We start from the raw sequence: 12,026 nt of genomic DNA, 5'->3' as shown, positions 1-12,026 counted from the left end.
TTGTTTACAACAGAGGGTTTTTTTCCAAATAATCAAATTTGTGTGTGCTATTTTTCAAATATTACATGGAGGATTACTCACACTACAAGATATCTCATCCCCATATCTCACTTCCTGCCCTACGTGACCAAAAAAGAAAAAAGCCAACAAAATGGTACATATTCCCCAAGAGTGTGCTTTTTGTCCAATTATTACATTTTTTCTTCGTCCTTAAACAATATTCCTGTCAAATAAAAGTCTTAACCATATCCAGACCCTAACCTAATAGCAGGTAGATAAAATGATGTTGTCCCCCTTAGTTGAAATTTCTATCCTAGAATCGTCATTTGAGCACATTTAAAGTTATTCTTACTCTTCTGATTTTTAAACCCTGAAATTAGGAGATTATTTTATTTACAGCCAAGTTTTTAACAGTAAGAATGAATTTTACTGAAATTTGTGAAAAATGCTATATAAATACATTTCGGTCATGACAACTCTCAGGATAGTTTATAAAACATTTTATTAATGTAAATGGAATGTACTGCTAACTGCTCACTTAGTGGTTTGAAAAAAGTGTAGAGTATTTTTTAATAATTTGCTTTGGCGTCAGTATATATATTTTGAAAATAATTATTTAATTTTGGAAAAGTGTTGTCTTCAATATCATGCCTAAATTGTTTTCTTATACAGTATAAATGAAGTATTTATTTAGACATTAAATATGTAGCTGCCTTCTTCACAAGGGAATCGCCCTATTTGCGGATCTTTGACATAAAGTTTAAAAAACCTTAAACCCTAACACTCCTATCTGATTGTTGGATGGGTCTCCAGGACCAGTAAGAATAACCTTGGTGCTGCACTAAGGCAAAAGGAGACAAAAATGATGAGTCCCTGTGATGAAGTCTTTCTATTGTCTTCATCACAGCAACTATTCCTCCATCGTTTTAATATAGTTCACCAATTTTACTCATAACTTTGTGAAACCCACTTTCACTCTCTCGTAAATGATCTTGTGATTTGCTTAAAGCACGATGATGTTTTGTGTAACCTTTCAAACAGCGGCCCAGTCTTCATATCAGATTCCTCCCTCGGTCACAAGCTGCTCGTCCCAGCCACGTGCCTGCAACCATTGCAGCTCACGGTGTGGGAGGGGGCGGAAGGGTGGATCCACCCGCATACACACTTACACAAAATGTGGTAAACACTAGTGGTAAATGCACAGATAATCAATAACTGCTTAATATATATATTTGCTAGTACACTTCTTGTGACTCTAGTAGACTTAATGTGGTCTTATAGTCTTACCTATGCAGCTAAAGTAGATTATGTAGTAAATTATGTTTAGTAAACACTATAACCTTTGAAATATCTGCAGAAAGCACATTTTCGGGGATTAAAATGCATTACTTGGATGGATGATGGTATCGTAAAAGGCTCAGCTGATGTCGCCAGCAAAATGGTTCTGCGCATTTCACGGGTGTTATTTACATCCTGTCCTCTGCCTTTGTTTTATGGGCATTACCCTGGCAAACACAGCAAGGTAATTGAACATGGGCAGGTGACTAATTGAATTAGATAGGGAACTCAGCGGGGGCTAGAGAAATAGAGGTTAATAACCTCGGTTGGCCATATGATGCCTGCTGAAATTGACATGATTCTGTGAGCTGCTTTTGCTGGTTGTTTCTCTTAGGGATTTTGTGGTGTTTGGCTTTTAATCTTATTTTGGATTTCTTTAATGTTTAGAACCTTATTATAACGTTTAATCTTTGCAGAAAGTGACAATTATTTTTAACAAGTCCTGTTACGGCACTAAATATTGATACTCAGTATTTACAGAAAGCTGGTTCTCTTGTTACCTAATCATGTTTCAGATAAGGATATGTGTCATCATTCAAATAATACTGAAAGATTTTTGCAAAAAATAAATAATGAAATAATAATAAGGTTAGAATGGAAAAAAAGTTGAAACCCCTTGTGAAAAAGCACTTTAGCATATATACATATATAATTTATTTTTTAATTTTTTTTAAAGTACATACAGAAATAATATAGCTACTTTAAAATAATTTAATTCAGTGCTAACTGAAAGTAATGTTTTTAGACACGCAACTGCATGTTAATTGCCATGAAATGAAATGCATTATAGTTTAAATGTATTTTAATTGCAGCTAGCTGAGTTAGCTAACTGTAGAGTGCTTTTTTGACCCACTTAAAGGTTTAGTTCACCCAAAAATGAAAATTCTGTCATCGTGTACTCACACTCAAGTTGTTCCAAACCTGTATGAGTTTCTTTCTTCTCTTGAACTAAAAAGAATATATTTTGAAGATTGTTGGTAACCAGACAGTAGACAGTAATCATTGACTTCCATAATAGGAAAAAAATACTATGGAAGTCAATGACTACCATCAACTGTCTGGTTACCAACATTCTTCAAAATATCTTCTTTTGTGTTTTACTTTTAGGTTTACTTTACAAAGTGCACTTTTTAAAAGTGTACTTAAGTGTGTAAAGAAACAGTCATGAAAGTGAACTCTCTTTAAGTACAGTTTAGTGAACTTTTATTTCATTACTACTATATTATCTGCAACTACAGATTTTTAACCCTATATACGTTCAAGATTTGACGTACACTACAAGTGCACACTACTTCTTTACAAGATAAGATAAGAATGATTCACTGATTCATGAATCAGCCTGTTAAGGTAACTACATGTTTATGTCATCTGAAGGTATGTTGCTAGATGGTTTCTGGGGTTTCCTGGATGGTTGCTTACTGGCAAAAAAGCCTAAACTGAGCTCTCTATGAGATTATCGTCCCTCACTTTTTTGACCCATTGTATTGCCTGCTAAGGGGAAATTGTAATTCTGATGGCTTAGAAAAGTAATAGCACACTTTCCCTCAACAAGCCACACAATTTGAGGTATCATTCATATCTGTAGCACAAACAGTGCTAGACGAGAATTTTCATACTTCAGGTTAGAGGCAAGTTCAAATTCCTAAGTATGCAATAGCAAGTTTGTGGGAGTTAAACCACATCATCTGTCCACTGTTGCCACAACAATGAATGGCCCTGCTATAGTGATATGTTGTCCTCACATTGGGTCATCTCTATTGACATTCAGCCCATCGTCTAGATCTAGAGTGTCTCTGGGAACTTAATATATTACCCTGTTTGCTCTCTTCAAGGTTAAAGGCCACTGATTTCATCAACTTCAGAGGTTTTCCCCTCGAGGGAGCCAGATCCCTTTTGTTAGCACTTCAACTAACTATTTCTTGTCTTCGGTTTCCCAACAGAGCCGTATGGCGGAGAGCCTGCGTTTGTTCGATTCCATCTGCAACAACAACTGGTTCACCAATACCTCGCTCATCCTCTTCCTCAACAAGAAGGACCTGCTGGCCGAGAAGATCAAGCGTATTCCGCTGACGGTCTGCTTCGCTGACTACAAGGGCCAGAACACCTATGAGGAGGCGGCTGTGTACGTGCAAAGGCAGTTTGAGGACCTCAACCGCAACAAGGAGACCAAGGAAATCTACTCGCACTTCACTTGCGCCACTGATACCAGCAACATCCAGTTTGTGTTTGACGCGGTGACGGACGTGATCATCCAAAACAATCTCAAGTACATTGGGTTGTGCTAGGACGAGGGGACGGGGGAGAGGGGTGACAGGTGCGGCAAACAAAAAACCCTTTGGCGAACAATGAGGCTTGTCTGTCGATTGATCCAGGCACCCTCAAAAACGCTTGTTGAAACAGGAAACTCGGATGAGGCCCAGAGGAAGGCTACATGCTGCCATCCTGCTAGATTTATCAATGTCAAAAAAGTAAAGGTCAAGGAGGATTTTACAAGGTTGGTATAAATGTGTTTGCACTGAACATATGACTATGTAGACACACACACATGCATCGTTACGTTTGTTCACACACAACGGACTTTGGGATCAGTTGTCAAGCACATGTTTGACATGGAAACACTGGAAACAGATCTCCCCGCTCCTCTCTTCCCTGAGAAATAGCAGGAATTCTTTACCATCTATTAAAGGGATAGTTCACACAAAAAAGACAAAAAGTCATTATTTACTCATATCATTCCAAACCTGTATGACTTACTGCTTTCTTCTATGCAACACAAAAGGAGATGTTTAGCTGAATGTTCATGTTTCTCTTTTCCATACAGTGAATGTGAATGGTGAAATGACAAAACAAACAAACAACAACAACAACAACAAAACACCATAAATGTAGCATAACATGTGACTTGTGTGATTATTATTAAGGAATACAACCATATGCACATATTCAAATTTGGTGCATCGCAACTGGTTAAGATACACACTAGCACTACAATTTTTATGTCAACTGAAGAAAAGGTGAGTGTTTGCCTCAGTAGTCAAGGCACTGATCAGGGAGTCAGCCATTTTAAGGGCTGTCTCAATCGCTAAATCCTTCCAGTGCATTGAAACGTTTGCTCCTTAAAAAGTCCCACAATGCACCGTGAAAACCAGGGAGCATGGATGCTCACTGTGTTCCCTTAACGGAAGTGCTGAAGCGCAAAACGTAAATCACCAACTCACTACACACAATGCCATGCAATACAAACCATTATTTAATTATATTTCAGCATAAACATACATCTCTAGGCAGGTAATGAACATAATCTAGCTAACAATTATAATTTTTTTTTTAACATCTGAAATGTTGCACATATATGTAACAAGCAAAGTATTTATCATAATGTATTTTAAATAACATTTAAAAAAATTCTGTCAGAAAGTCATCAGTTTTGCTGTTGTTCATAAATACCAGTAGTGATGTTGTACAATGTTGTCACGTCGCTGGAAATAGAGTCATCAGTATCCCAGTGTGTAGTGAGCCAGGGTTCTTACCGTCCTTACCAGTGCCTGAATTCATATACACGATATACTGATTCACGACCTGGGAAGCTAGGGAGCTAATTGAGATGCACCCTATGAGATTTTTAACACTTTCAATATAAAATATAATATAAAAATATAATATAAAAACTATATTCATTGTACTATATATTCATTATATCCATTCATTGTCATTGTGTGGAAAAGAGTGGCATGAACATTCTGCTAAATATCTCTATTTGCATTCCACAGAAGAAATGAAGTCATATAGATTTGAAGTGATATATGGGTGAGTAAAGGATAACATTTTTACTTAAAGGTGAACCATTCCTTTAAATTTTGTCTTTCTTTTTAGGTTCTTTGATTTGCCTGATTTAAGTAATGCTGCTTCTGGAGAGGATATAAAGAGTTTATATGAAAGTATAATTGTATATTAGAGGATAAAGGTGGTATCCTGAGAGAAAGAAAAAAAATTATGATGTCATTTGGTTTTGCTTCAAAGGTGAAATCTGCCGCTGTCTGAATATGGAGTCAAATGGCATTTTTACTCACATTCACACTGTAGTTTATTTTTGGTGGTCTGACCCCTAGGAAGCAATCTATTTTCTTTTTATTCTGTTTTCCTTTAGCCTAAATAGGATGTAATCCAGAGTTTTTAGAGCAAGCGTCCTTCTGTCCATGAGAGTGTTACACTGACATGAACATTAAGTGTTTCATAACGATCATTCCAGATTCAAAGAAAAATAAACAGTGCCAATATTAATGTAAATAAAAAAAAGGCCCGCCAATCATGTTACTTTTTCGGTTTTTATGGACAAAAAAGTATATATATATTGAAACATTAAATATGCATGATTTTGTTACTTTGGGATTTTGATAAATTATAGTTTGATTTGCTTTCTTATATTTTTAGTTTTACTAACATGCTCCAAAAATATATCAAAGTCAAACACTGTGTACGATTGTACAGTTGTTTCCTGCAAGGTATTTATTGAAAAGAGTTTTATGTGCAGAAAGATTCATTTTACGTCCAGCGCACCCTAAACTCAGCACGAAAACATAAAAAGAGGATTTACTCCTCAAATTTTGTCTGCAACAGAAAAAGAGAGAAAGAGAGAGAAATGAATATCTATAAAAGAGCAGATCTTTTTATCCTGGTGTCATTTTGAGTGGACGTTGTCCGCTGTATGTGTAAATACTATGTGAGGTACACTTCGTGAGACAATGAAAAAAAAAAAAGAAATCACTTTTTAAGATGTAGGGCTGATTGACAGATTAAAGGGGTCCACCCCGCTCCAGTCCTCCTCCTGTTCTGCTATGACGATGTACAACAAACCCAAATAAGGGCTTCAAGATTGATTTTACAGGATGTCCACCAAAAAGAAAAAAAAAAAAAGGAAACAAAGAAACAGATAATAAAGTATAAAAGAACAATAATAGTGAATAAAAACAATTATGCAAATGTTGTTTGTTCTGCAGGTTTGTTTCTTGTGTTGGGGTGAGTGAGGCTTCAGTAACTCTTTGTCATCGAAGTTACACATAATGTCTTGTGTTTGACACATAATATTTTCTGCAATGCAATCTAATATACATACATATATATATATAAAAAAAAGCCTATTTTTAGAACCATTAGAACATTTTTGCTTTGTGGTATTATTATTGATGACAATAAGTTTGACATTTATTATGACAATTAAAAACACCTTTCAGAATTTATACTACTGTAATGGAAAAAAAGGATATTAAATTCTAATGTATTTACATAAATCTACATAGCACCTAAAGTGACATGGTGGTGGACATGATTTTGTGTTCCCTCGCAAAACTTTTGTGTTCCCCCAAGAATCTTTGCGTTCATATGCAAAGTATTTGCGTTCCCCCGAGAAACTTTGCGTTTGTTCGCAAAACTTTTGTGTTCCCCCAAGAAACCTTGCGTTTGTTTGCAAAACCTTTGCGTTCCTACGAAAAACTTTGCATTCGTTCGCAAAACTTTTTCCATTCCCCCGAGAAACTTTGCGTTCGTTTGCAAAACTTTTGCATTCTTTCGCAAAACTTTTTCCATTCCCCCGAGAAACTTTGCGTTTGTTTGCAAAACTTTTGCGTTTGTTCGCAAAACTTTCGCGTTCCCCGAAAAACTTTGCATTCGTTCGGAAAACTTTTTCCATTCCCCCGAGAAACTTTGCGTTCGTTCGTAAAACTTTTTCCATTCCACCGAGAAACTTTGCGTTCGTTCTCGAAACTTTTGTGTTTCCCCGAGAAACTTTGCGTTCCTTCGCAAAACTTCTTCCGTTCTCCCAAGAAACTTTGTGTTCGTTCGCAAAACTTTTGTGTTCCCCCAAGATACTTTGCGTTCATTCGCAAAACTTTTGTGTTCCCTCGAGAAACATTTTGAGTTGTCTGCGAGTGAATGCTAAGTTTCTCAGGGGAACGCAGAACATTTGCGAGAGACCACAAAAATAAACATTGAAATATAATTTTTCCTCCCATCTCATACTGTATTTTCTTTTTTTCCATCACCATTTTAGGGGCTCTGTATAAATCTAATTGTAGTAGGCTACAGTATATATTTTTTTTTTTTTTAACATGTTAAAAAAAACCCCAAAAAACACCATATTATAGTAATGACATCAACACTAAGAATAATGGGGATTACAAAAATAAATAAATAAATAATATTATTAATAAAAACCAAAGGTTCCAGACACATGCTTAATTATTACTTTTTTTTTATTTACTATTTACTATGTGCAGACTATATTTTCTTGTTTTCATTTTCTTTTGTGGGTGACATTCACTATTTTCACTGATATATATCCATTTATTTAAATTCCACATTTTTGCCTGTACTTTACAATAACAGCATTTAATACTTTTAGAACATAGCATATATATAGTATACGGACTGCACTGGAAAATATAGGCCTAATCCATGATATTATTTGCTGCCAGCTGACCTGCTAATGCAAGACAATACCAATATGGTCACCGATATGCATCCCTTTTTTTCTATATGCATGTTTTCAGAGCATCAACAGCATATCAGCCTCATTAAATGTTAGCAGCAATAACCTGGGGCAGCTAAGATGACTGTAGTGAGTGGCCACATATTGCCTCTATGATAAATCATTTGCGCACACATGTATTGAGTGCTATCATTCTAATTCAATGGCATATGCTGCAGGCTGATGCATTGCATGTAATCCATGAGGAAATTGTTTCTTCCTGCTTGACTGTCCCTGGTCATCAGATTCTAGGGAATGTCTTAGTCTGTTTCAAATCAGACAACAAAAGCTCAACGCTGCTTTTATTTATGGTGCATTGCACCACGGCAATCAACATGCTAATTAAATGTGCAATTAAATTATTTTTCAATTGATTTATGTCTGCAGAGAGTTTGTCTGAGTAGTAAAAAGAACTGTGAGAGTAAGAGATGGACCCAACAGAAGATGAGGGAGAAAGAGAGGCTGGAATGGTCTCGCATAATGGACCAATTAGTGGCCAAACCTTGGATGACCCCTCATTGTTGCCAAACTAACACGGCCCATTGTTTATCATGCACTAATTCTAGAGTACTGAGACAAAACAGCCTACAGAACTGATAAAAAAAAAGTTTATTTACCAAGGAAGCATTCTGAATTGATATGTTCAAGTTGTTCAGAGCTATTTAATCATGTGTGGGTGCCACCTCCTCTATTTTATCACAAAATGTGTTTTTCCTTGCCACTTACTGTACAACTCCTTATGTATTCACACTGTCAAAATATAAATATTAACAAATCTACATTGATTAGAATGAATTGAGAATACAGGATGCTTTCAAACTGACCTTCAGCTCCATCATTTGGAGAAAGTCTAAAGGGGTCATATTAAAAAAAAAAAAAAGTTTCAATAAATAAAATCATATTTTATCACCAGTGCCCCCTCCGTTTTTAGGTCAAGTGGATTGAAAAAAACATCCCAAAAACAACAAAACCATAAAGTAAGTAGTACCTTTCATAATTAATATCAGTTAACTCGTCCTCTACTGGCAAAACTCGGCAAAATTCGCCACAATCGTCAGAATGTGTCTTTTACGATTTTCTTGCAGCAACACTGCATTTTTTTTAGTCTGTGTGGCCCATTTTTTATACAAACAATTAAAGACCACTTAAGAATTTCAGTATTTACTGAGATATTTATTGTAAATACATATAAACCTCAGCCTTTTGTGAAAATGTCATTGGTTTAGTCGACAGCATGCATGACTGCAGTAGCGCATGCACACGAACTCAGCGTGCGGTCAGGGAATCTGATTCACATTCTACTTGTTGAACTCATAGCCTAGATGACTTATGGAAAGAAGACCTTCAGTATGAATACTAATTTTTATACTAATTGTTTTTATAGATGTTTATATATATATATATATATATATATATATATATATATCTTACAGCTGTGAAACCTTGCCTATTTTGAAAATTAACCTCTTACTGTCAGGATGTGGACATGCTGCTTTAAAAGACAGACATTTTTTTATTTATGTATTCTGCTGAATACTATCTTTGCTAGGAATAATATTAATAATAATAATGTCTCTCACCATTGTTTATGAGGCGTGTGGTAAGTGTGGATCTTGTCAAGACCCTGGAGTTTCTCTGGGCGTGGCCTTGAATTTCACATGTAAAGCCGAGGAAAAATTTAAAAGAGAAGATACATGACATGGATGTAGTCACACATATTTCATGATTTTCTAACCAGAACTGCAAGGGGAAATGATGTGCCTGTCACTCAGAAGACAGTTTGCCCCCTTGAGACTGTAGTTGGGCCTACTGGTTTATGCCACAACTGTGACCAATGTGACTCTAGATTATTGAAAGAGTACATTTGCCCTGAAAAACAGAAATAAACAGATGAATGCTACAGCAACGCCAAGCAGGAGGGCCGGCCAGTGGAAGACCTTGTGACTGTCATGAGCAGCAGGGAAGGACACACCGCAGCGCAGAGACAGAGGAAAGCACTCCATTTAATTTCATTCTTCAGAATGGTAAACATCGCTTTCAAGCTTTTGAGTCTTGACAACAAATTGGATTCAGAGTTCAAATCATTCACAGGGACAAAAGTGATATGTTACTTTGACATAAGGTAGTTGGCTGAAATTCAGCCAGGTCACATTTCACATTTACAAAGCTCACATATTTGCATTAAGAAAATGATGCCTATTTTAGGACCATTAAGATCATATAAATATATTTTTGGACAAATAAGAACATCTCTCTTTACTATAATACATCTGGATGTGATTTCTGTAAATTATTCCCAATGGTTATTCAAATTAGATTCTCATTACTGGAATACAGTATTTCTCAATGAAAAATCAGTCAATAAAATCAATTTAAATCAGCCTAAATTAAAACAACATAGCGATCCAGCAAGCATGATCTATAAATATGACTGAAATAAAAAAAAATAAAAAAAATTATAATATATATATATATATATATATACATATACAGGTGCTGGTCATATAATTAGAATATCATCAAAAAGTTGATTTATTTCACTAATTCCATTCAAAAAGTGAAACTTGTATATTATATTCATTCATTACACACAGACTGATATATTTCAAATGTTTATTTCTTTTAATTTTGATGATTATAACTGACAACTAAGGAAAATCCCAAATTCAGTATCTCAGAAAATTAGTAATGACCAATACAAAGAAAGTATTTTTAGAAATCTTGGCCAACTGAAAAGTATGAACATGAAAAGTATGAGCATGTACAGCACTCAATACTTAGTTGGGGCTCCTTTTGCCTGAATTACTGCAGCAATGCGGCGTGGCATGGAGTCGATCAGTCTGTGGCACTGCTCAGGTGTTATTAGAGCCCAGGTTGCTCTGATAGTGGCCTTCAGCTCTTCCGGATTGTTGGGTCTGGCATATCACATCTTCCTCTTCACAATACCCCATAGATTTTCTATGGGGTTAAGGTCAGGTGAGTTTGCTGGCCAATTAAGAACAGGGATACCATGGTCCTTAAACCAGGTACTGGTAGCTTTGGCACTGTGTGCAGGTGCCAAGTCCTGTTGGAAAATGAAATCTGCATCTCCATAAAGTTGGTCAGCAGCAGGAAGCATGAAGTGCTCTAAAACTTCCTGGTATACGGCTACGTTGACCTTGGACCTCAGAAAACACAGTGGACCAACACCAGCAGATGACATGGCACCCCAAACCATCACTGACCGTGGAAACTTTACACTGGACCTCAAGCAACGTGGATTGTGTGCCTCTCCTCTCTTCCTCCAGACTCTGGGACCTTGATTTCCAAAGGAAATGCAAAATTTACTTTCATCAGAGAACATAACTTTGGACCACTCAGCAGCAGTCCAGTCCTTTTTGTCTTTAGCCCAGGCGAGACGTTTCTGACGCTGTCTGTTGTTCAAGAGTGGCTTGACACGACAGCTGAAACCCATGTCTTGCATACGTCTGTGCGTAGTGGTTCTTGAAGCACTGACTCCAGCTGCAGTCCACTCTTTGTGAATCTCCCCCACATTTTTGAATGGGTTTTGTTTCACAATCCTCTCCAGGGTGCGGTTATCCCTATTGCTTGTACACTTTTATCTACCATATCTTTTCCTTCCCTTCGCCTCTCTAATAATGTGCTTGGACACAGAGCTCTGTGAACAGCCAGCCTCTTTTGCAATGACCTTTTGTGTCTTGTCCTCCTTGTGCAAGGGGTCAATGGTCGTCTTTTGGACAACTGTCAAGTCAGCAGTCTTCCCCATGATTGTGTAGCCTACAGAACTAGACTGAGAGACCATTTAAAGGCCTTTGCAGGTGTTTTGAGTTAATTAGCTGATTAGAGTGTGGCACCAGGTGTCTTCAAAGTTGAACCTTTTCACAATATTCTAATTTTCTGAGATACTGAATTTGGGATTTTCCTTAGTTGTCAGTTATAATCATCAAAATTAAAAGAAATAAACATTTGAAATATATCAGTCTGTGTGTAATGAATGAATATAATATACAAATTTAACTTTTTGAATGGAATTAGTGAAATAAATCAACTTTTTGATGATATTCTAATTATATGACCAGCACCTGTATATATATATATATATGAAAACTTCAGATGCAAAAGCCTCTAAGTGCCATCTGAAATTTTCTTATAAAATGGGCATTTT

At 36.3% G+C, this 12,026-nt stretch overlaps 1 protein-coding gene and 2 long non-coding RNA genes across 5 annotated transcripts in view; 1 reads left to right on the top strand and 2 right to left on the bottom strand.

Annotated features, from left to right (window-relative positions):
- The window catches only part of gnaz (guanine nucleotide binding protein (G protein), alpha z polypeptide), a 46,098-nt gene extending 39,780 nt beyond the window's left edge, over positions 1–6,318 (top strand). For all 3 annotated transcript variants that reach the window (XM_051909129.1, XM_051909128.1, XM_051909130.1), the window contains one exon: positions 3,279–6,318. In XM_051909129.1, coding sequence (XP_051765089.1) covers positions 3,279–3,623 — 345 coding nt within the window. In that variant the 3' untranslated portion in view covers positions 3,624–6,318. The remainder of the gene's footprint in view (positions 1–3,278) is intronic.
- LOC127520703 (uncharacterized) overlaps positions 1–12,026 on the bottom strand; it is a 269,016-nt gene that overhangs the window by 157,695 nt on the left and 99,295 nt on the right. The window lies entirely within an intron of this gene.
- LOC127520702 (uncharacterized) lies at positions 5,294–11,814 on the bottom strand. Its single transcript, XR_007932180.1, has 2 exons — positions 6,892–11,814; positions 5,294–6,828 (listed from the first exon to the last, which is right to left on the bottom strand). It is a non-coding gene; the product is annotated as an uncharacterized LOC127520702 (long non-coding RNA).

Source organism: Ctenopharyngodon idella, chromosome 10 (assembly GCF_019924925.1).
Source record: "Ctenopharyngodon idella isolate HZGC_01 chromosome 10, HZGC01, whole genome shotgun sequence".
In the NCBI taxonomy this organism is placed as follows: domain Eukaryota; kingdom Metazoa; phylum Chordata; class Actinopteri; order Cypriniformes; family Xenocyprididae; genus Ctenopharyngodon; species Ctenopharyngodon idella.
This window is presented reverse-complemented; position numbering and strand designations above follow the sequence as displayed.